The sequence below is a fragment of the Salvelinus alpinus genome, chromosome 21 (assembly GCF_045679555.1).
Source record: "Salvelinus alpinus chromosome 21, SLU_Salpinus.1, whole genome shotgun sequence".
NCBI classification, from domain to species: Eukaryota; Metazoa; Chordata; class Actinopteri; order Salmoniformes; family Salmonidae; genus Salvelinus; species Salvelinus alpinus.
This window is the reverse complement of record NC_092106.1, coordinates 776,917-802,514: the sequence shown is the minus strand read 5'-3', so window position 1 is coordinate 802,514 and position 25,598 is coordinate 776,917. Positions and strand designations below refer to the sequence as shown.

The 25,598-nt window shown below is 43.5% G+C and overlaps 1 protein-coding gene across 5 annotated transcripts; it reads left to right on the top strand.

Annotated features, from left to right (window-relative positions):
- The first annotated feature begins 513 nt into the window (after nucleotides 1–513).
- On the top strand, nucleotides 514–20,974 carry LOC139547533 (nucleotidyltransferase MB21D2). Of its 5 annotated transcripts, XM_071356404.1 has the most exons (8): nucleotides 1,197–1,336; nucleotides 6,032–6,129; nucleotides 6,274–6,291; nucleotides 6,406–6,447; nucleotides 6,689–6,977; nucleotides 7,133–7,236; nucleotides 10,415–10,479; nucleotides 18,088–20,974. In XM_071356404.1, exon 8 carries the CDS (start codon nucleotides 18,090–18,092, stop codon nucleotides 19,350–19,352), a length of 1,263 nt encoding a protein of 420 aa, XP_071212505.1. In that variant the 5' UTR covers nucleotides 1,197–1,336; nucleotides 6,032–6,129; nucleotides 6,274–6,291; nucleotides 6,406–6,447; nucleotides 6,689–6,977; nucleotides 7,133–7,236; nucleotides 10,415–10,479; nucleotides 18,088–18,089; the 3' UTR covers nucleotides 19,353–20,974. The 5 variants fall into 5 exon arrangements, with proteins under 5 accessions (XP_071212504.1, XP_071212505.1, XP_071212507.1 ...); XM_071356405.1 differs by having other exon boundaries at nucleotides 1,200–1,336; nucleotides 6,035–6,129; nucleotides 6,689–7,236; XM_071356406.1 differs by lacking the exon at nucleotides 6,274–6,291 and having other exon boundaries at nucleotides 6,689–7,236.
- The last annotated feature ends 4,624 nt before the right edge of the window (nucleotides 20,975–25,598 follow it).

Genomic DNA, 25,598 nt, shown 5'->3' with positions numbered 1-25,598 from the left:
AGAAGGTATCCAGCTTTTGTCATATTTACGTCAAAAGTTGAATATTTTTGCATTTTAGCTAACCCCTTTCCCCTCACGTACTACGTTAATTATCTAAATCTGCTACGAAAAGTTACATTTGACGAAAAGCTGGATCCCTTCTAACCATGACCACAGAACGGGTGGGTATAATTTGTGGAACTTTCCAACAGGAATCTGTTCCAAAAACGTCGTAAATAACAAGGTTTCCAATAAACAACGCATACAAAGTTGTATACCGGCCGAATAAGATACCGGGTAGGGAGTGGGCTATTTCATTAAGTTTTACACTCACCACGTTTATTCCGAAAAATGTCCTATGGACAAACATTGAGAATAAGCTACGTGGTGAGTTGATACCTATTCGTCAGCTAGTTAGCAAGGTTAGTTGATCGTGCTACATTGTATGCGTTATTTGTTGGCAACCTTGTACTTTACGAAGTTTTTGGAACAGATTCCTGTTGGAACGTTCCACAAATTATACCCGCCCCCACAGAACTGACAGGGACAACTAGTGGAAAACAGGGACATGGCAGCATAGTAGTGTGTTTCACTAGAATACAATTTCATGTTGTCATTTAAAAATATATATTCTGATAATTTTAAACATTTTTTCTAACAATAGCTAATATTTTGAAAGTAAATGTTACAGTGAGAACTGTTTTTATTTGGTGTGTTTCATTAGTGAAAACATCTAATCTTCCAAACAGCTCTTAATTCTATAATAGGCTGGGCAACGTATCAGCTACATAAATGCGGTAGCGCAATTCCTTCGTCGCTCTGGAAGAGCTGATACAGCAGCGACTTGAATTCAGATTTTTATCACTCTCACACTAGCGATGACAATTACTTTGTCTACTATTCGACAGACCATCCCCAACAGTAACGCTGATGAGAGTCAAAAGAGCGAAATTGAGGGCACTTTGCACACCCCGCATACAATTTGAAGGACCTCTGATTTGTTTGGTGCAAGCAGCGTCTGATGTTCTGAACTGAAGCCTAGGTAGCCATTGTGGGGCCTTGGGACGCCTGCGTTCACAGTGCTGTTTTTTTCTTGCAAACATGGCGGCCCCAGCTCTAACCAGCCGGGCTGGGTCCGTAAATAGCTTGGGAAACAGCCCCAATGCGACTCCCAACTCCACGACCAATAACAACAAGATCATCCCAAGCTACCCCGAGCTCGATTTCAGGTCCGGGGCCAGAATCGAGGATTTGAACCGATTGATTCAGGAATTTAGTAAACACGATCAGCGAGAATATGACGACCAGCGAGCGCTCGAGATCCACACCGCCAAAGATTTCATTTTCTCCATGCTGGGTAAGAGATTGTCGGTGGGAAAAAATCACGTCTGTTTATCTGTAATTTGAATCAACAATGAGGCTCAATATTGTTTTATTATGCAAACAATTTATGACAATGCTCAATAACAACTACAGTCCGCTAGCCCCCCCCCCATAGAAGTTTCAGGGGATAATGGACAGAGAAATAGGCATTCTTACCATTATTTCTCAATGTCAAACCAGAGTGTCTTGTTTGAAACGCTGTTAGCAAATAATTACATATTAGAACATCCTTATGAATCTAAGCATGGCATGGCACTTTCAAAAGTTACCTTTCCACCCAGACAGAGGGGATGCAGAAGAATGTAAGCTTCAACTGCTGGCTACTCTTCCGTTGTATAACCCAACAACATAAGTGCTTCCCTAAAAGCTGCCTGGGTTTAAACAAACATCTTCTCTTTTCAGAAAGAGAAAAGCTCAATTAATAGGGACAGAATAGCAAAGCTCCCTTTTTTTCTCATTGAATATTATAGGCTGCAGCTCAGCATCAGAATGTCATAGAGAGGAATCAATATATCCCCATATGCATAGTGGGCATTTTAGAGCTTGTTTCTACCATAAGGCATCACCGAGTTAAGCATTGTTATAGAATGCTTGATATCATTTGGATACGTTTCATGTATTTATTTCAAAATATGAAGCAAACAATAGATATTGTTTTTGCCATTTTCTTTAACAAAGGGTATGTGACATCCTCACTCAATTCAAGCCCTGGTTTTAACCAAACACCAAGCCCTTCCCAGACACGGATACATTTAATCAGTGCATGAGATCGTGTTGGAGTATTTGGCTCTACCGACATCTATGGATAGCATAACTGTGTCTATCAAGCAGGTAGGATTACCACTTATTTTTTTGGAATAGAAAGAAATAGGCCCCATATGTAATTCTATGATTATACCCATAGAAAATGTTGGTGCACATATAGGAGGTCCCTTACCAGGCAGAAGGGAATGTTACTTTAACCCCTGCATCGGAGAGTTACATGCTGACCAGACCGGACACGTCGCGTGCGCTAGCGTCGCAAAATAAATTTAGAAATCCATGTTATTCAATTATTGCACCCACACTGCTCGCACGCGCCAACGAGCGTCTGCGATGCCAAGGGCTAAACTCCTTTCTATTTCTGACGCAGATCGCGCTGCAAGTCCTGCCTCTCCCATCTCCTCATTGGTTTATAGAAGCAGGTACCCACGTGCCATCTCCTCATTGGTTATACCCACGTGGGTGATTGAAAGATGAACTGTTTTGCCGGTTGTAGTGGTAATACTATGAAAGTGTAGATGCCAATCACCATATAAGTTAAAATATGAAAAAGCCTGGAAGGAGGACAGATGACTAGAAACAATTCGTTGGCCGTTTTATGTGTGGATTAATTGTCGGAGTAGAGGACCTTGTGCATTTTAGGTAAAATAACAACTCAATGTTTATATCCCAGGACAAATTAGCTAGCAACAGCAAGCTAGCTAAATAGGAAAAATTAGCTAGCAAGTGCAAGCGAAATAGCTAAATTGCCATACATGTTTAATGCTTTTCGACCTGTCCCAAAATTAATGTAATTGGTTCAGAGTTTGTTTTGATATTTTAACCTGCGTGTCGTGATCGCGTTTGGTGTAGGGGGACAAAATACATTTATGCATGATATCTCACGATGGCGCAGCCGGTTTGGGGTCCGTGTTACATTGTTGCTATCACTATGCAGCCAACTACCTATAGTTGGAAACCAAGTTTATTATTAATAATATACCACCTGTTATCACACATGGCAAGATCCCATAATTGTTACAATTACAATACAAATAACACTTTTATATAACATATTTAACATATATTTTCATATTCCTGTAGAACTGTAAAAAAGAGTGAGATCATTTCAGCTTTAGAAACAAGTGCTTTCATAAATGCATGGTGGGCCTCGTTTCGCTGGAGCAGTTTAAAATAAGCATTATGTCAATGACCCAGCCTCAACGAATTTCGTTTTTTTACATATCGAGTTTGATTGTCCAACATCAGTTTCAGCATTTATTTATTTAGTCTCCGCCTAGAGTGGCCTCTTTCCTCTGCTGTGGTGCTGCATTGCAGTCAGAGATGTTTTCTCTCGGTAGCTGTCCATGGTCCTGAAATTATAAAGTACTTTACAGTACTACTTAAGTCGTTTTTTGGGGGTATCTGTACTTTACTACATAACTAAAAGAAAATAATGTACTTTTTACTCCATACATTTTCCCTGACACCCACAAGTACTCGTTACGTGTTGAATGCTTAGCAGGACGGGAAAATTGTCAAATTCACACACTTATCAAGAGAACATGTGGTCATCTCTACTGCCTCTTATCTGGCAGACTCACTAAACACATGCATCATTTGTAAATGATGTCTTAGTGTTGGAGTGTACCCCTGGCAATCTATACATTTTAAAAACAAGAAAATGGTGCCATCTGCTTTGCTTAATATAAGAAATGTCTAATTATTTATACTTTTACATTTGATTCTTAATAAATATATTTAGCACAATACTTTTAGACTTTTACTCAAGTAGTATTTTACTGGGTTACTTTAACTTTTTCTTGAGTCACTTTATAATAAGGTATCTATACTTTTACTCAAGTATGACAATTGGGTTTGTGGGCCACGCACCCATTGGATATAAAACACTAGAACCATTACAATTATACAAATGGGGGTAATGCTAATTTTCCAGCAAGGTTTCCATGATTCAGTTTAGCACAGTTGGCAAACAACAGCTGGTAGAGTGCACCAAAGCGGTTTAGGGTCTCATGTACTCCGTCAACATGCTGGGACTATTCCGTTTGAGACTCGGGACTCAGACTCAGGGGGCTTCTTGCGGGCCGAGCTCTTCCAGAGTCCAGCATAATCATATTACTCTAGGCTGAGGCTAATGGTACTCGGATCGAGTCCACTTCAGCTTATCTGGCACAATTAACTTCTTCAGGAGTAGGGACATTTTAGATTTTTATCCTGCAGGTGATGAAACACCAATAAATAAATACATTTTTATTTCACCTCCATCGAATTTGCTAGGTCATTAGCAAGCAACATTTTGTGACAGTCTGTGGCCCAATCAGAGATGGTCCCTAATTTATAGGATGCTTTAAATGCTTTTGATTTTACCACAGGCTATGGCAATGCTTTTTGTAGTTGCAGTCCAACGAATTGAAAAGTGCACATTCACCTCCATAACATTTGTTCTCGGCTACCAGCATGTAAGACAAGCATGCACAATAACACAGGATATCCTTACAAAAATGCACTGCTGTTAAAATGCAGTGAAACTGCAGTACAATTAAATCATGTTTTTTAAATGAAGAATATCCGGTGGCTTGCTGTGTGTCTTCTAATGGTAACCGTTTGTTTATTTTGCTGTGCATTTTCTTCTGTTCCACTGAATGCAATTTCGATTTTCTTAACTAAATTTGTTTTCAGAATTTAACAAAATACACGTAGGCCTATATATTTTATTTAAATATCCTAATACAATCCACCAATATTTACAAACCCCTATTTTTAATCCATTTATTTCCATCAATAATTAGTAAAAAAAATATTGTACCTGAATTTGACCCTGAAAATAATTTATGTTTTCCTTTAAAGCTTTTGAGCAATTCAAATTACTGCACACATTATTTTAATTTCAGTAAGTGCATTTTAATTTCAGTAGCTAAATGAAGAAGTAGGCATATCTGGTCCAACTAAAATTTGGATTGGAATCTGTGCCTCGCTCGCAGCAATACATGTCTGTGTGCTTCGCAGGCAGCCTGCTTGCTCAAGCGCATTGCTCAAGCGTCAACACAGCTGGAAAACAAATACTGTTTCTCGAAATGTATACAAAAAACTGTTTTACTTTTGTAAGTAGAGCGGCTGTTAGTTGGGGAGAATAATGTCAAGGAAAGTTTTTCTAGCAAGCTAACGTTAGCTCTCTAGCTAATCCCCCATGGACGTGGTAAGTTTGACATTTTTTTTAACCTGTTGTAGCTAGCTAGCTAACGTTTTGACATTTTGACATCTGTTTAATGACAGTAAATGTGTGTGTGTTTTGTCTGTGTGAGAGATGGACAGAGAGCGATGATGATTTAGAAAACATTGTCAACGTTGTCATGCTAGCTGTGTGTGAGAGCGTGAGAGATGGTTGATGAATACAAATATAGGAAACATTGATTGTGTGTGAGATATTTTTAGGTTACCTAATTCTTGAAATATGGATGTGAAGTTTTTGTTGATTCATCAGGGATCCTTGTATTTGACAATATGATGCGTTTTGCCTACCCCCCCCCCCCCCCCCCACTCATTCTAATGTTACACCTCTCAACTGCCTTTTTCAACTCTAGATTTTAAAAAAAATACAAAAAATCAGTAATCTTCTAGTTTGGATGGAGGAGGGGAACAAAGGGAAGGAGTACAGCAGTTATCCAGCCTGCTGACTAAGAAATGTAAATAGACAGCAAAACACAGGCTATCTCTCACGTCTGTCTGCCTGACTGCCAGATTGCTGAGGGGAAACATGGTCAATGTACTTGCTAGGCGAAGTCTAACTTAGTGAAGACCTTAGGTCTTCTGTAGTAGCTAGGTTAATGAACTTAATGGTTACTCATGATTTGTCACAATCTTTATGATTCCTGAAACATGTCAATGACCTAATGCATGACCTCTACAGCAGTCCTTGGCCACCCACTTAGTTACCAGTGACCTATTCTGCCACGTCCCAGGAAAAGAAGAGAACAGAACCACCCCTTAAATCCATAGTCATTGACAGTAAGTTCTGTGTGCAAAATGTTTTATTTTTCCCCTCTTTGATATTCTGATCTTCAATGTGTATTGATTCCTACTCACCACATTGGTAAGAGCTTGGTTGTACTAGCTATGCTGATGATCATTCAAGTTTTCTCTTTGCATCAGCTCTCGCCTGATCTAAGTGTAAGTAGATCCACTTGAAATAGCATTGCTTCCTAATCATTTAAGCTTAAGTAAAGCAAGCAAATTTGATTTATTTCATTTAAAATCCCATTTTGATTCTCCCTTTTTTTCCAGTTGCGAAAACCTTGTGTCCTGATTCCACACAGACCTCCCTTGGTGAGTCATGTAAAGTTTCTCCCCTTTCTCTCTTGCTCGTTTTCCCAGTTGCTCACTCAAACTCATACACGTGTGCAGTTGCAGAGAAGAGGAAGAGATTTGCCAATTACACCCATTTCTAACAATATTTGTTGCAGGAATGATATGACAGACATAACTTTTTAAAAAGATAATATTTTATTGTGTCTTTACTGTCTTTACACATACTTACATTTTTGCATTTACCTTTCTTTTTTTTAAGACTGCCAAGCTGTCCTCAATTGTGGGATCTTCTGTCTGGGACAATGTCCTCAGGATTATGAAGCAGTGTGTTTTATACAAAGTTGTTTGCATATTACAACATGTATTCGATTAAGCAAAACTTCACCATTTAGAGATGAGTTAAAAAAAAACAACTACTGTCTACTTTTGGTATCGTCTTTCTTAGTGTTTCGGATTGATGACCAATTAATTAATGTCCCACTTCAATATGAAGGGACAGAGAAGCAAACATGCCTTTGCTGTCACTTGTTTGTTTTCCATTGTACTTGGTAAGTAATTGTGAGCATTTGAGACATTTGACAATGATACATTTTTAGTAGATTCTGACTGTTAAATATATTTTACTGTGTTCCTGTTCTGTTGTGTCCTGCATGTCCACGTTATACCAATCTTGATTTATTTTCTTCTCTTTTTATGCTTACAGCAAGTGTCATGAAAAGCCTGAAAACTCAGGAAGTTGATGTGTTACGGGCCCTAGGGACAGTCCTAAAATGTGTCCCGGACTGCCGTGGTGGAGAACGACGCAAAGTATGTATATGAGCAAGTTGCTCTTTTTTGAAGACATCTCTAAGCTATAACTGCAACAAACTTCTTCAACTATACCGAACAAAAATATAAACGCAAAGTGCAACAATTTCTAAATTTTACTGAGTTACAGTTCATATAAGGAAATCAGTAAATTGAAATAAATTAATTAGGCCCGAATCTCTGGATTTCACATGACTGGGCAGGTGCTCAGCCATGGGTGGGCCTGGGAGGGCAAAGGCCCACCCACTTGGGAGCCAGGCCCAGCCAATCAGAATGAGTTTTTCTTCACAAGGGCTTTATTACAGACATAAATACTCAGAAGATCCCGCAGGTGAAGAAGTTGAATGTGGAGGTCCTGGGCTAGCGTGGTTACACGTGATCTGCGTTTTTTATTTTCCCGTTGGGACGTACTGCCAAATTCTGTAAAACCAACATTCAGGGAGGGCGGTAGACTCCTAGAACAGTTACTTTAGAATTAGAACCTAGTAGAAGACTTTAAGCTAGAAATTCAAATTGGTTAGGACTGGATCTAGCCTTTAAAAGAGACACAGAAAGGATACTTTTTGTATAGATAGCAACACCACCACCTTTGCCAATTCTATCAGACCTGAAAAACCATTCGTGGTAACCTCAGAATCCACGATTTTCTCAGATAACCATGTTTCTGATCAAATAAGAATATCTGGATCTGCCTCGGAATTCCAGATCTTGATGTAGTCAATATTTGGCAAAAGGCTGCAAACATTTAGGTGCATGAATTTTTGGGGTTTTGAAATCACCTGGAGTGTCAAAAGCCGGATCATTACCTGCCAACCTATTATTCATAGCCAAAGGCTGCATAGCAATGAAAAATGAAATTGTCAAAATTGACTCTAATCCGCCCCACATGTTGCTTATCTATGACCGATTGCTGGGGGCTTTGACACGTAATAATAGTAGGAGTTACCTGAGACAGCAGCGGCTTCCCTGAATACTGATTGGCTGACATCCGTGGTATATCAGACCATATACCACAGGTATGACCAGTTAATAATAGCAATAAGGCACCTCTGGGGTTTGTGGTATATGGCCAATATATCACGGCTAAGGGCTGTGTCCAGGCACTCTGCGATGCGTCGTGCGTAAGAATATCCCTTAGCTGTAGTATATTGGCCATATACCACACCCCCTCGTGCCTTATTGCTTATTATAGTACCATGGAAATACTATTAGCCAGCTGAGTCCACAAAGTTTCTTCAGGAAATGACAGCAGTTTTACGGGCGCCCAACCAATTGTGCTATAATGTGGGGGGTTTTCTCGCATTATTTGTAACTTATTTTGTACATAATATTTCTGCAACCGTATCTTACGGCAAAAAAGAGCTTCTGGATATCAGGACAGCGATCACTCACCTCGGATTAGATAAAGATTTTTTCTACAACAAAGACGACGCACAAGACATTCTCCAAACACCCCACAGGACCGACTTTCCCGTTATTTGCAAGAGGAAGCGGCGCAGGTACAGAGGACAAAGAGTGCACGAAATCTAAGGAAGTCTCTAGATTTTGCTCGCCTGAAGTAGAGTATATTGTGAGAAATTGCAGGCCACACTACTTGCCTAGAGAGTTTTCAGCTATACTTTTTGTGGCTGTTCATTTACCACCACAGACAGATGCTGGCACTAAGACCGCACTCAGTCAGCTGTATAAGGAAATAAGCAAACAGGAAACCACTCGCCCAGAGGCGGCGCTCCTAGTGGCCGGAGACTTTAATGCAGGGAAACTGAAATCAGTTCTACCAAATTTCCATCATGTTAAATGTGCAACCAGAGGGAAAACAATTCTAAATCACCTGTACTCCACACACAGAGACACGTACAAAGCTCTCCCTCGCCCTCCATTTGGTAAATCCGACCACAACTCTATCCTCCTGATTCCTGCTTACAAGCAAAAATTAAAGCAGGAAGCACCAGTGACTCGGTCTATAAAAAAGTGGTCAGATGAAGCAGATGCTAAAACTACAGGAATGTTTTGCTATCAAAGACTGGAACATGTTCTGGTTTTCTTCCGATGGCATTGAGGAGTACACCACATCAGTCACTGGCTTTATCAATAAGTGCATCGAGGACGTCGTCCCCACAGTGACTGTTTGAACATACCCCAACCAGAAGCCATGGATTACAGGCAACATTCGCACTGAGCTAAAGGGTAGAGCTGCTGCTTTCAAGGTGCGGGAAGCTTACAAGAAATCCTGCTATGCCCTGCGACGAACCATCAAACAGGCAAAGCGTCAATACAGGGCTAAGATTGAATCATACTACACCGGCTCCGACGCTCGTCTTATGTGGCAGGGCTTGCTAACCATTACAGACTACAAAGGGATGAACAGCTGCGAGCTGCCCAGTGACCCGAGCCTACCAGACGAGCTAAATCACTTCTATGCTCGCTTCGAGGCAAGCAACAGTGAGGCATACTTGAGAGCATCATCTGTTCCGGACGACTGTGTGATCACGCTCTCTGTAGCCGACGTGAGTAAGACCTTTAAACAGGTCAACATACACAAGGATGCGGGGCCAGACGGATTACCAGGACGTGTGCTCCGGGCATGTGCTGACCAACTGGCAGGTGTCTTCACTGACATTTTCAACATGTCCCTGATTGAGTCTGTGATACCAGCATGTTTCAAGCAGACCACCATAGTACCTGTGCCCAAGAACACAAAGGCAACCTGCCTAAATGACTACAGACCCGTAGCACTCACGTCCGTAGCCATGAAGTGCTTTGAAAGGTTGGTAATGGCTCACATCAACACCATTATCCCAGAAACCTTAGACCCACTCCAATTTGCATACCGCCCAAACAGATCCACAGATGATGCAATCTCTATTACACTCCACACTGCCCTTTCCCACCTGGACAAAAGCAACAATGTGAGAATGCTATTCATTGACTACAGCTCAGCGTTCAAGCATCGCTACTTTTTATAGCCTCGCTACTTTATTTAGCCTGTCTTTTTACTGTTGTTTTATTTCTTCACTTACCTATTGTTCACCTAACAACTTTTTTTCACTATTGGTTAGAGCCTGTAAGTACACCTGTTGTATTCGGTGCACGTGACAAATGAACTTTGATTTTGATTTTCTTTTAATTAAAATCTCAGATTGATACATTTGTAATGCACTGATTCTCTTCACTCTAGATCTGACCCATCACACTAGTCATCAAGAGGACCACTACGTTCCAGATCGCCTTCTCTGCTCTAAGGTCCTTGATGACAATCTACCCCATCACACCACTCTTATTAAGCATAAAAAATAAAAAAAAAATATAAATTGGGTGGTTCGAGCCCTGAATGCTGATTTGGCTGACAGCCGTGGTATAGCGTATACAAAACATTTATTTTTATTACTCTAATTACGTTGGTAACCAGTTTATAATAGTAATAAGGCACCTCTGGGGGTTGTGGTATATGGCCAATATACCACTGCTAAGGGCTGTATCCAGGCGTTTCGTCTTGCATAAGAACAGCCCTTAGCCGTGGTATATTGGCCATATGCCACACCCCCTCTTGCCTTATTGCTTAAATATATTCTGTCCCAGTCTTTCTATGCATGTAATGTCTGTAGGTGAATTATGAAACAATTACTTTGCAAATCTGCAAAGATTTGTGAGGTAGATTGCTTGATCTATTTTAAATGTAAGAATATGTTGCAGATTGAAACTTTAATTGGTGCCTATGGAAACAAATCTAAATGCAATGAACAATGTTTTCAATATCCAACTTTGTCCTCTGGAATCCTTTTTACAGTAGGTAATACGCTGTAGTCAGGTGGTCATTGCCAGGTTATGATGAGATCTTATGATCAGTAGTCTACTGATGTCTTTTCAACCAGGTTTTGCCCACTAGGTAATGTAACATGGATAAATTATGACCGACTGACTGATATACAAATAATAATCAGTAGTTATTTATGATGGAAGGTGATTTGTAGATCGGTCAGTCGGCAGTCTCCTACACTGTCTGCTGCAATGTAGAACAAGCCCTGTGTGTCGGATCACAGTGGGCGCGTTTGAGCGGATCACTTTTGTTAAGTCGTTGGTCACCACCTTTCAAAGTATGTTGCATTACTGGGATTAAGATAGTACAACTAGCTCCTACATGTTGACTGCATGATCTTTACAAAAATCATGTGATCAATGGTCATGAAGTTTTGACTGCAGCCGACTGCAAGTTTCTGCAGTTGCTCTTCACAACGTTCATCTTGCAGCCATCACCTACATTGTGGGGGGCTCTATTGTCAACCAATCATCAGGGTGTTTTTATTTGACTCACACAAACGTGACCAAAAACATGACTGAAACAGGAACTAACTTTGCCACGAATTATAAATATCAGTGGATATACAATTTAATGAGAAATTTGAGTCTCAATAATTAATTGTACAATGTACACGCACATTAACAGTACCTGTCAAAAGTTTGGACACACCTACTCATTCAAGGGTTTTTCTGTATTTTACTATTTTCTACATTGTAGAATAAAAGTGAAGACATCGGAACTATGAAATAACATATGGATTCATGTAGAAACCAAAAGTGTAAAACAAATCCAAATATCTTTTTCATTTTGAGATACTTCAGATACCATCATCAGATATTTGAGATACCATCAGATCCTCCTCTCCACCCTCTCCGAGCTGGGCATCTCCGGCGCGGCCCACGCTTGGATTGCGTCCTACCTGACAGGTCGCTCCTACCAGGTGGCGTGGCGAGAATCTGTCTCCGCACCACGTGCTCTCACCACTGGTGTCCCCCAGGGCTCTGTTCTAGGCCCTCTCCTATTCTCGCTATACACCAAGTCACTTGGCTCTGTCATATCCTCACATGGTCTCTCCTATCATTGCTATGCAGACGACACACAATTAATCTTCTCCTTTCCCCCCTCTGATAACCAGGTGGTGAATCGCATCTCTGCATGTCTGGCAGACATATCAGTGTGGATGACGGATCACCACCTCAAGCTGAACCTCGGCAAGACGGAGCTGCTCTTCCTCCCGGGGAAGGACTGCCCGTTCCATGATCTCGCCATCACGGTTGACAACTCCATTGTGTCCTCCTCCCAGAGTGCTAAGAACCTTGGCGTGATCCTGGACAACACCCTGTCGTTCTCAACTAACATCAAGGCGGTGACCCGTTCCTGTAGGTTCATGCTCTACAACATTCGCAGAGTACGACCCTGCCTCACGCAGGAAGCGGCGCAGGTCCTAATCCAGGCACTTGTCATCTCCCGTCTGGATTACTGCAACTCGCTGTTGGCTGGGCTCCCTGCCTGTGCCATTAAACCCCTACAACTCATCCAGAACGCCGCAGCCCGTCTGGTGTTCAACTTTCCCAAGTTCTCTCACGTCACCCCGCTCCTCCGCTCTCTCCACTGGCTTCCAGTTGAAGCTCGCATCCGCTACAAGACCATGGTGCTTGCCTACGGAGCTGTGAGGGGAACGGCACCTCCGTACCTTCAGGCTCTGATCAGGCCCTACACCCAAACAAGGGCACTGCGTTCATCCACCTCTGGCCTGCTCGCCTCCCTACCTCTGAGGAAGTACAGTTCCCGCTCAGCCCAGCCAAAACTGTTCGCTGCTCTGGCACCCCAATGGTGGAACAAACTCCCTCACGACGCCAGGTCAGCGGAGTCAATCACCACCTTCCGGAGACACCTGAAACCCCACCTCTTTAAGGAATACCTAGGATAGGATAAAGTAATCCTTCTAACCCCCCCCTTAAAAGAGTTAGATGCACTATTGTAAAGTGGTTGTTCCACTGGATATCATAAGGTGAATGCACCAATTTGTAAGTCGCTCTGGATAAGAGCGTCTGCTAAATGACTTAAATGTAAATGTAATACTTCAAAGTAGCAACCCTTTGCCTTGATGACAGCTTTGCTCACTCTTGGCATTCTCTCAACCAGCTTCATGAGGAATGCTTTTTCAACAGTCTTGAAGGAGTCATTATGCTGAGTACTTGTTGGCTGCTTTTCCTTCACTTTGCGGTCCAAGTCATCCCAAACCATCTCAATTGGGTTGAGGTCGGGTGATTGTGGAGACCAGGTCATCTGGTGCAGCATTCCATCACTCTCCTTCTTGGTCAAATAGCCCTTACACAGCCTGGAGGTGTGTTGGGTCATTGTCCTGTTAAAAAACAAATGATAGCCCCACTAAGCGCAAACCAGATGGGATGGAATATTGCTGCAGAATCCTGTGGTAGCCATGCTCATTAAGTGTTCCTTGAATTCCAAATAAATCACTGACAGTGTCACCAGCAAAGCACCATCACACCACCTCCTCTGTGGGACCATGCACACCACCTCCACGGTGGGACCATGCATGTAGAGATCATCCCCAGTGACGCAACGGTCTAAGGCACTGCATCTCAGTGTTAGAGGCGTCACTACAGACCCTGGTTAGATTCCAGGCTGTATCACAACCGGCCGTGATTGGGAGTCCCATAGGGCGGCGCACAATTGGCCCAGCGTCGTTAGGGTTTGGTTTGGTAGGCTGTCATTGTAAATAGTTAAATAAAGGAGTTTGTTCCTAACTGACTTGCCTAGTTAAATAAAAGTTAAATATTACTTTTTTATAAAAATCTGTTCACCTACTCGGTGTCTCACAAAGACACGGTGGTTGGAACCAAAAAAATCGCAAATTTGGACCAAAAGACAGATCTCCACCGGTCATCCATTGCTCGTGTTTCTTAGCCCAAGCAAGTCTCTTCTTCTTATTGATGTCCTTTTTTTCTTTGCAGCAATTCGACCCATGAAGGCCTGATTCACACAGTCTCCTCTGAACAGTTGATGTTGAGGTGTGTCTGTTACTTGAACTCTGTGAAGCATTTATTTGAACTGCAGTCTGAGGTGCAGTTAACTCTTACTTATCCTCTGCAACAGAGGTAACTCTGTGTCTTCCTTTCCTGTGGCGGTCCTCATGAGAGCCAGTTTCATTATAGCGCTTGATGGTTTTTGCGACTGCACTTGAAGAAACTTGACATTTTCCAGATTGACTGACCTTCATGTTTTAAAGTAATTATGGACTGTTGTTTCTCTTTGCTTATTTGAGCTGTTCTTACCATAATATGGACTTGGTCTTTTACCAAATAGGGCTATCTTCTGTATACCACCCCTACCTTGTCACAGCAAAACGGATTGGCTCAAACGCATTAAGAAGAAAAGAAATTACACAAATTAACTTTTAACAAGGCACACCTGTTAATTGAAATGCATTCCAGGTGACTACCTCATGAAGCTGGTTGAGAGAATTCATAGAGTGTGCAAAGCTGTCAAGGAACAGGGTGGATACTTTGAACAATCTCATATTACATACTTTTTGGGTTACTAAATGATTCCATATATGTTATTTCATAGTTTTGATGTCTTCACTATTAATGTATTAATGTAGAAAATAATACAAATAAAGAAAAACCCTTGAATGAGTAGGTGTGTCCAAACTTTTGACTGGTACTGTATTTCAGTTGGCGAAATGTTTATAATTTAGAAATAAAGAAAAATCTTTATAGTCAATGTCAACACTGCCATGTTGATCTGACCCCTGTTGTTGGAAAACAACGTTAGTGTTCAACTTTCGGCTGTCACAGTTGCACCTCCCATGACTTCACGCCTCGGCTTTTGTCTAGAGTCGGTTGCTTTAGCCTTACCACTTAAACTTGCCCACTAACTCGATGGAATTCAACGACGAGCCATGACCCCTAGTGGGGTCGCCAAAATGATTATACATTTTATTATAGAAAAAAAAAATGTGAACAGATTATTTTATGGGACAATATACAAGCGTTTTGTAGAAAAATTATTGAAAAAATACAAGTTTATTGAGTACATGTACTTATTGGGTTCATGAAAATGCAAAGAATTCAAGGTTATTTGTTGAAAATAGTGTCCCTGCTGAAAAAGTTTGAATACCATTTTACTAACTTGAATAACTTTGATTTGTCTGGCATATTAGGCGAACTGTTGTGGTGGTGTACTGGTTCAGCAGCAGTGTTAGAAAAATGCACACCGTGAAAACTCACTCAGATGATTTGAGCAAAAGATACAAAAGGAGTAGCAGACAGACACACACAGTTTCACACACACACACACACACACACACAATCGTACGCAGAGTCACACACACAGCATATGTTTTACTATCCTTGTGGGGATCTAAAATTGATTTCCATTCAAAATCCTATTTTCCCTAACCCTTAACTCTAACCCTAATTGTAACCCTAACCCCTGAGCCTAAAATAGCCTTTGTCCTCGCAGAGTCCTGGGAAACGTCAACACGAGGGGAGAATTTTCCTCGTTTTACTATCCTTGTGGGGACTTTTGGAGATTTCCGGTACCCACAAGAATAGTAATACAAGCCCACACTCCACACACACTTGCGCTGTAGGCCTACACACTTAAGCTTCTTGCGCTCGGTGTCTCAAACAAACAGTGACAGTAGACCACAGCGCCGAGCCACTCGGGCCCGTCTCTTATGTCGGGGGTTATGGCTGCTGAGAGGGAACAGACACTTCCTGGAATCAGTGAAGAGGAAAAACAAACGACGCAGAGCACTGCAGTCCACATAGATAAACTCAGCCAATGCTTATGGAGCATGCTAGACCAGCTCAGTCCAGTGCAGTGCACACAGAACCCAAAAGCAAACCATGCACAAGCTGTTGCCACGTTTTTTTTTACATCTGAAATGTTATGGAATGGCAGGATGCCTTTGACAGGAGAGATTTATTTGGCCTGTGTTAATATTATGTCATGTAAATGTATCGGGTTGGAACCGGTTCAGGGAACAGAAACTGAGAAACAGAAACATTTTTAGAGGAACGGAACCAAAACCAGGAACGAAAGTGGTCTCTAGTGTTCCGGTACAGAACCGTTATTCTCAAATCTTGAGAACCGTTTAATCTTTAGTTCCAACAATATTCCGAATGTATAGTATATGTTAACAACCTTTCCCTCAACGTCATCAAGACATAGGAGATGATTATGTACTACAGGAAAAGGAGGGCCGAGGACGCCCCCATTCTCATCGACGTGGCTGTAGTGGAGCAGGTTGAGAGCTTGAAGTTCCCTGGTGTCCACATCACCAACTAACTATCATGGTCCAAACACACCAAGACAGTCATTAAGAGGGCACGACATCGCTTATTCCCCCTCAAGAAACTGAAAATATTTGTCGTGGGTCCTCGGATCCTCAAAAAGTTCTATAGCTGCACCATCAAGAGCATCCTGACTGGTTGCATCACCGTCTGGTATGGCAAATTCTTGTCCCCCGACCGCAAGGCCCTACAGAGGGTAGTGCGTACGGCCCAGTACATCACTGGGGCCAAGCTTCCTGCCATCCAGGACCTCTATACTAGGCTGTGTCAGGGGAAGGCCCTAAAAATTGCCAAAGACTCAAGCCACACTAAGCATAGACTGTTCTCTCTGCTACAGCACGGCAAGCGGTACCGGAGCGCCAAGTCTAGGGCCAAAAGGCTTAACAGCTTCTACCCTCAAGCCATAATACTGCTAAACAGCTAATCGAATGGCTACCCAGAATATTTGCATTTTTTTTAACGTTTCTGCTAATCGCTGTTTATTATCTATGCATAGTCACTTTACCCCTAGCTACATGTACATATTACCTTGATTACCTTGACTAACCTGTGCCCCTGCACATTGACTCGGTACCGGTACCCCCTGTATATAGCATTGTTATTTTTTTTTTTTTTTTTTTAACTTTAGTTTATTTAGTAAGTATTTTGTTAACTCTTTATTTTTCTTAACTGCATTGTTGGTTAAGGACTTGTAAGTAAGCATTTCACGGTAAGGTCTAGCTGTTGTATTCGGAGCATGTGTTCGGACTTGCAGCCTGGGGGGGATTAGGTGGAAATTGGCTTGCACTGCCCCCTAGTAGAGAGATGTGGTACAACACTAGTATCCAGAGGGATAAATATATATATTTTACATTTTAGTCATTTTGGAGACGCTCCTATCCAATTTCGCCAGTTATCAGATGCCGACTTCATCCGCCTTTCCAGCTGTTTGGGTGATGGGACTCCTGTATCTGTCTGGTCAGCAGCTTTGTAATTGGAGTTGTCCATCTCCTAGACTGGCTGCCCTATCTGGGTGCTGTCAGCTGGAGCCAGCTGAGCCTGAGACTTGTGCGGGTAAGGGGCGTCACTCCCTGAGGTAGCATGCAAGGCAGAGCAATGCAAGGCAGAGCAGAGCAAAGCATGAAACATTTGCCTGACAACCAAAAACATTTCCAAGTTCAGCTTTCTTAATGAACCATAACATTTAATTATTTCTAGTTGTTTATCAAGGTTAGCTGGCTAACTCATTGATCCTGCTTTGTTGTATACCCCTCTGGTCTACTGGTAATAGGTTAAGTTGCATTTAAACAACACTGATACAGGATCAGATGTTTTACCACCCACATGAATGTTAAGGTTATTATTGGGGGTAGGGTAATCTGATCCTAGATCTGTGATTAGAGGTTTCCTCTACCGCAAGTAGAGGAAGCCTTCAGTGTGTATTGCCACAATAACACATACTCACAGAGCCTGGAATGACATAGGCTACCTTATTACAGAGCATTTGCACTGCTGAAACATAATCACAGGCTATATATATGCTGTCTTCATCCCCCTATTTTTAAGGAGTGGGACAGGCCCACTCCTTTTGTATTTTTTGTTATTTTTATTGAACAGATAGAACAGGTAAGGAAATGTAGGAGGAGGTTGAGTCAAAGGGCAGTAGGCCAGATTCGAACCCATGCCAACTCTAACCGCTGGACCACACAGGCCACAATTAATACCCCTTTATCCTTCTCCCATCAGGTATGGTGCAGAAACTGGACCAGAAGCTCCCTGTGGCCAACGAGTACCTACTACTGTCAGGTGGCGTGCGAGAGGGTGTGGTCGACATGGACTTAGACGAGCTGAGTGTCTACGCCCGCGGCACCGACTATGACATGGACTTTACCCTCCTCGTGCCCGCACTCAAGCTGCACGACCGCAACCAGCCGGTGACTTTGGACATGCGCCACTCAGCCCTGTGCCACTCGTGGCTGAGCCTGCGCCTCTTCGACGAGGGCACCATCAACAAGTGGAAGGACTGCTGCACCATGGTAGACCACATCAACGGCGCCACCAACTACTTCTTCTCACCCACGCTGGTGGCTGACTGGTTCTACGAGTCCATCAGCGTGGTCCTGGTGGAGATCCAGAAGAAGCCCCAGCGCGGCATGCCCCGCGTGGAGAAGGTGGAGCGGAACGGCACCATCATCTCCGTCATCCTGGGCGTGGGCAGCAGCCGCATGCTCTATGACATCTTGCCTGTGGTCTCCTTCAAGGGATGGCCGGCGGTGGCCCAGAGCTGGCTGATGGAGAACCACTTCTGGGACGGCAAAATCACAGAGGAGGAGGTGATCAGCGGCTTCTACCTGGTGCCTGCCTGCTCCCACAAGGGCCGTAAGGAGAATGAGTGGCGCCTGTCGTTCGCCCGCAGCGAAGTGCAGCTCAAGAAGTGCATCTCGGCCAACCTGATGCAGGCCTACCAGGCATGCAAGGCCATCATTATCAAGCTGCTGTCAAGGCCCAAGGCCATCAGCCCCTACCACCTGCGCAGCATGATGCTGTGGGCCTGCGATCGGCTCCCCGCCACCTACCTGTCCCAGGAAGACTTCTCAGCCCACTTCCTGCTAGGCCTCATCGATGACCTGCAGAACTGCCTGGTCAACAAGATGTGCCCCAACTACTTCATCCCACAGTGCAACATGCTGGAGCACCTGTCGGATGAGAAGGCCATGCTCCACGCCCGCAAACTCAGCTCGGTGCGCTCCGACCCGGCCGAGCACCTGCGCACCACCATCGAGCAAGCCAAGGCGGCCAACCGGCTGACCCTGCACCTGCATTGGCGCAGCAGCGCCTCAAACCTGCCGTCGCCACAGTCAGACGCGGGCGGCGAGCACCAGCCGGATGACCGATTGGCTAAGAAGCTGCAGCAGTTGGTGACGGAGAACCCCGGCAAGTCCATCTCGGTGTTCATCAACCCCGACGATGTGACGCGGCCGCACTTCCGCATCGACGACAAGTTCTTCTGAGGCCTCAAAATAGAAAAATACTACTCCCCCCCACGGCACCCATTCTTCTCCCCTTTGACTAGATTGGTCGAGTCATCAAATTAGTCGGTTTCCCAAGTAACGGTCGCCACAGAGCGTTGTGAGGTGCTTTTGTCCAAAAGTGTCTTCCCATTTTGTTTCCCTGTCCCTGACACCTGTCCCCACAGCCCACCAACCCTACAGTCCCCCTGTCACCTTTAGAAGGCCTTTACAGGACTACATGAAACAGGTGGAAGAAGAGGTACTGCGTCTTGCCTCGGATGGTAAAGGAATGTCTTAGTCCCTGTAGGGGAACTGATGGTACTAACGCCATAACTGTACATAGAGAGAGTTGAGTGGATATGTGTGTGTGGACTTTGATCTTATTTTGCACAGAATGTAGAGGCACACAGTTATCATGTTGGAAGTGCTATGAAGTGAAGTCTGAAATGTTGCTTATCTTTTAGGAAGGCAATTTCAATGGTCTTTTTTTTCCTCCACTGGGCTAAATGCTCTGATTTATACCTACTGGTTTAGAGCTGTTATTCCAATAAGCTGTATCACAATGACAAGTTCTTTCTAACTTTACATTCTCTGTAGTCATGTCCATGTCCTATGTGTATAGTGAACAGTTCCAGACGTATCCCGAATATGCCAAACACCTGCAGATATCTGACCGGCAATGTGATACACATATCTTCATCCTCAAGTGCAATTAGTAAACAAACAAACACACACACACACACCACACCATACCATACATAAATGTGCTAACACTCATCATACACACTCCTGATCAGTGAAATGGTGAATTTAATACGTATATGTGATATTCTAGAACTCTGGGACGTTGTCATTTTGTTTGTCTTTGTTATATGGAACTCTGAACCATTTTACTGTGAGTCTTATTTTCCATATTTGCTGCTGACCTTATGAAGATATTTTATGATTAAGTAGTTATGCAAATTAAGTTAACAAACACACAATTATGAATTTTAATTGTACATGTGCGTTGCTACTGTGTACAGTACATAGTACTGGAAAACAGCAGTGGGATCCTGCCTGTATCATTTGTATGGACCACTCTAGCAGTGGCATTGTCAGCACCGATGAATCACGTGGCCTATCAGACGAATCCTATTGAGTCAAACCTGTCATGGACCAATCAGAATGGACCAACCGTGCAACCTCACCATTGGCAGGGATCTAACACACTGCCTTACCATTAATTCGGACCAATCACTGGAGTGGCATGAAGAACGTGTTCTATGCCTCTACTTTTCCAAAGGCATACTGGCCGCGTTTCCCGGGCTGACTACATTACAGACGCCTGCCAAATCTCACAATGCCTGGAGAGCTGTCATATCACATCATATGATATGTCATATCACATCATATCATATAGCAATCTGATGCCTGACTGTACAAATCGATCGACCACGGGTTGATGCAATGCAACGTCTGCAATGTAGTTGGCCTGAAACGTGACCATACTGTATGAGAGGGAGAGCAAGTCCCCCGTTCGGCCTACAATGACCAAATCAAATTGTGTGAATAATCTGAGATCTGTGTAGATGGTAACACTATAAACAAGCTAAAATGTAATTAAACATATTTAACAACAACCCTAAAGAGAAACTGCTTGAAAATAATTGACAAACAATGTTGTATAACATTTAAGTCACTTGTCTGATGCACATTAATGATGTGCATCACAAGCCTAAGATCACCATGCGCAATGCCAAGCGTCGGCTGGAGTGGTGTAAAGCTCGCCGCCATTGGACTCTGGAGCAGTGGAAACGAATTCTTTGCCGTGATGAATCACGTTTCACCATCTGGCAGTCTGGGTTTACCAGATGCCAGGAGAACACTACCTGCCGAATGCATAGTGCCAATTGTTAAGTTTGTAATCGCACAACCTTACTAATGCACTTCTGGCTGAATGGAAGCAAGTCTCTGCAGCGATGTTACAACATCTAGTGGAAAGCCTTCCCAGAAGAGTGGAGGGGGTTACAGCAGCAAAGGGGGGACCAACTCCATATTAATGCCCATGATTATGGAATGAGATGTTAGACAAGCAGGTGTCCACATACTTTTGGTGATGTAGTGTCATTACATAGGTTATGGCTTCTTTATGTGCGAATAAGGTGCATGTAGGCACAGATCTGTAAAGCCGGGTGTACACTACATGATTTTGGCCACGTTTTAGCTGTCCCAGACAAGTTTTTAAGATTGGAGACAAAATCCCCAAGTCGCTGCTTACTCGGGGCACCGAAGCTCATTTCATGTGAGCGGTTCAATATGAGGGCTACCGATTCCATCTTTGAGCAGTCCCAGACAGCCCGATATTTTCTAACATGTTTGATTTTAACCACACAAATTGTGCAAAGCTCTTGTAGTGAGATGTGCAACAATACGTTTTGAGAACCGTGGTCAGCAATAGCCAATGAGAGGTCGCCAGAGAAGAAGCCAGTGAGATGATGACATTGCATCACCCAGAATATGTAGACTCTCGAGCGGGAGCGATGACTACTACTAGTATGCGTTTCTACTTTCCTATAACCAAAGCCAAAGTGTCAAATCGTTACAGCTCTGAAGTTCACAAGCAAAGTTATTCAATTCAAAATGTTGGCTAGATATTTCAAATCTGTATGGCAAGCGTGAATGTCTGACGGAAAATGCTGCTTTGAGCCCCAGCACATTGTAGCTACGTCAAAGCTAGTCATTATTTTCATGAGACAGCGTGGTATCGAGAATCCTCATGACCAAGTGAAGCATCTTGTAGTGTGTGATCCCCGTCTATTCCGTTTAGTGTGTGCACCGCTACGTTGGCAAGACAAGAAATAACGTGAGGAAAGGCGGTTGTTTAATGTGAGGGGCTCAGCGATGTTACGATTTTGAAGGTAGTGTACACAAATCAAATTGTATTTGTCACATGTCCCAAATACAACAGGTGTAGGTAGACCTTACCGTGAAATGCTTACTAACAAGCCTTTAGCCTTTAACCAACAATGAGGTTTTAAGAAACTGAGCGTTAAGAAAATAATACGAGGCTATATACAGGGGTTACTGGTACCGAGTCAATGTGCAGAGGTACAGGTTAGTCAAGGTAATTGAGGTAATATGTACATGTAGGCAGGGGTAAAGTGACTATGCATAGATAACAAACAGTGAGTAGCAGCAACGTAAAAAAAGGGGGGGGTCAATGCAAATAGTCCGGGTAGCCATTTGATTAATTGTTCAGCAGTCTTATGGTTTGGGGATATAAGCTGTTAATGAGCCTTTTGGACATAGACTTGGTGCTCTGGTACCGCTTGCGGTGCTGTAGCAGAGAGAACAGTCTATGACTTGGGTGGCTTGAGTCTATGACCATTTTTGGGACCTTCCTCTGACACTGCCTAGTATAGAGGTCCTGGATGGCAGGAAGCTTGGCCCCAGTAATGTACTGGTATACCGAGGAACTTGAAGCTCTCGACCCGCTCCACTACAGCCCCGTCAATGTGAATGTGGGCGTGTTCGGCCCTCCTTTTCCTGTAGTCCACGATCAGCTCCTTTTTCTCGCTCACGTTGAGGGAGAGGTTGTTGACCTGGCACCACACTACCAGGTCTCTAACCTCCTTCCTATAGGCTGTCTCATTGTTGTCGGTGATCAGGCCTACCACCGTTGTCAGCAAACTTAATGATGGTGTTGGAGTCATGCTTGGCCACACAGTCATGGGTGAACAGGGAGTACAGGAGGGGACTAAGCATGCACCCCTTAGGGACCCCCGTGTTGAGGATCAATGTGGTAGATGTGTTGTTGCCTACCCTCGCCACCTGGGGGAGGCCCGTCAGGGAGTCCAGGATCCAATTGCAGAGGGAGGTGTTCAGTCCCAGGGTCCTTAGCTTAGTGATGAGCTTTGTGGGCACTTTGGTGTTGAACGCTGAGCTGTAGTCAATGAACAGCATTCTCACATAGGTTTTCCTTTTGTCAAGGTGGGAGAGGGCAGTGTGAAGTGCAATTGAGATTACGTCATCTGTGGATCTGTTGGGGCGGTATGCGAATTGGAGTGGGTCTAGGGTTTCTGGAATGATGGTGTTGATGTGAGCCATGACCAGCCTTTCAAAGCACTTCATGGCTACCAATGTGAGTACTATGGGGCGGTAGTCTTTTAGGCAGGTTACCTTGGCATTTTTGGGTACAGGGACTATGGTGGTCTGCTTGAAACATGTTGGTATTACAGACTTGGTCAGGGAGAGGTTGAAAATGTCAGTGAAGACACTTGCCAGCATGTTCTGAGTACACGTCCTGGTAATCCGTCTGGCCTTGTGAATGTTGACCTGTTTAAAGGTCTTACTCCCATTGGCTACGGAGACTGTGATCACACAGTCGTCCAGAACAGCTGGTGCTCTCATGCATGCTTCAGTGTTGCTTGCCTTGATGCAAGCATAAAAGGCATTTAGCCCGTCTGGCAGGCTTGTGTCACTGGGCAACTTGCGGCTGGGTTTCCCTTTGTAGTCCGTAATAGTTTGCAAGCCCTGCTATTTCCGATGAGCATCAGAGCGTTGTAGTAGGATTCAATCTTAGTCTTGTATTAAGAATTAGGCAAAACGGATTTACGTTTCCCTACATTATAGTCCCTGGCCACTAGGAGTGCCGCTTCTTGATGAGCATTTTCTTGTTTGCTTATGGCCTTATACAGCTCGTTGAGTGCTGTCTTAGTGCCAGCATCGGTTTGTGGTGGTAAATAGACAGCTATGAAAAATATAGACGACAAACTCTCTTGGTAGATAGTGTGGTCTACAGCTTATCATGAGGTACTCTACCTCAGGCGAACAAAACCTTCCTTGATATTTCCTTAATATTAGAGATCGCGCCACAGCTGTTATTGACAAATACACACAGACCACCACCCCTCGTCTTACCGGAGGTGGCTGTTCAGTCTTGCCGATGCGCGAAAACCCTGCCAACTGTATGTTATCCATGTCATCGTTCAACCACGAATTGATGTTACAGTTTTAATATCCTGTTGGTGTGATAGTTTCGAACGGAGCTCATCCAGTTTATTCTCCAGTAATTGCACGTTGGCCAATAGCATGGATGGTAGAGGCGGGTTACTCGCTCACTGACAAATTCTCACAAGGCACCGGGATCTGCGGCCCCTGTATCTCCATCTCCTCTTCATGCGAATTATGGGGATTTGGGCCAGGTCCGGGAGCAGCAGTATATCCTTTGCGTCAGACTCATTAAAGAAAAGATCTTCATCCAGTTTGAGGTGAGTAATCGCTGTTCTGATGTCCAGGAGCTATTTTCGGTCATAAGAGACGGTAGCAGAAACATTATGTACAAAATAAGTTACAAACAACGCAACAAAACACACAAAAATAGCACAATTGGTTAGCAGCACGTAAAACGAGTCATCCCCTCCAGCGCCATTATCAGTTGACACCCGGCTTAAGATGTGGGAGCTGCTGTCCTTTGAGTACTTGGCTCTTTTGCAATTGTCTTTCCTCGATTCCACGCGTCCTCTCTCACATCCTTCTCAAAGTGCATTGGATGATAGAAAGTCAGAGATAATCCAGAACCGTGGATTTTATCCTCCAATCTATATAACAAGGTTTATTTGATCTTGTAAACATTCAGAGCTTAAAGCTGAATCCCATATACTGCCAAACAAAGAGAAAAAATAAATACAGAAGTTGATTTAGATAAGGGAAAATGTAGAGTGATGGCTGCTGGGTTGATTGAAGCAGTTCGGGATGACTGGACATATGTATTGTAGCCTACTTTATAGGTCCTCAACTTTTCTTGTAGATTAATAAAAAAGTACTTCTGAAAGGAAGGGGTTGATGAAATTGACAGTTCTTTAGGTGCAAGTATGTTATGTTATCTGAATGTATACTGATTATATCTGTGTTCTCTGTATTTGTGCTCACAGACTGGCAGCTCTGGCCTAAAACATTCAAATGTGTTGGGATAATCTATTTCCATTTTGTGTACACCCACACCAGCCTCCTCTCTACCTCTGCCAGGTTATTTTTGGTTCCTGTCGTCACAGCACCTGTCAGGACACCTGCGGCCCAGGCTCCTACCAAGCGGCCGCACACATCTCTTCCCAGCCCCACCCTCTCTGCATGCACACGCTCCGGGGTGAAGTTTCCCCTTGGTATAGATCTAGGATGCGCTTCCCCTCCCCCAATCCTAACCTTAACCGTTAGCGGGGGAAATGGTAAACTGACCTCAGATCAGCGTTTAAGGGTAACTTCACC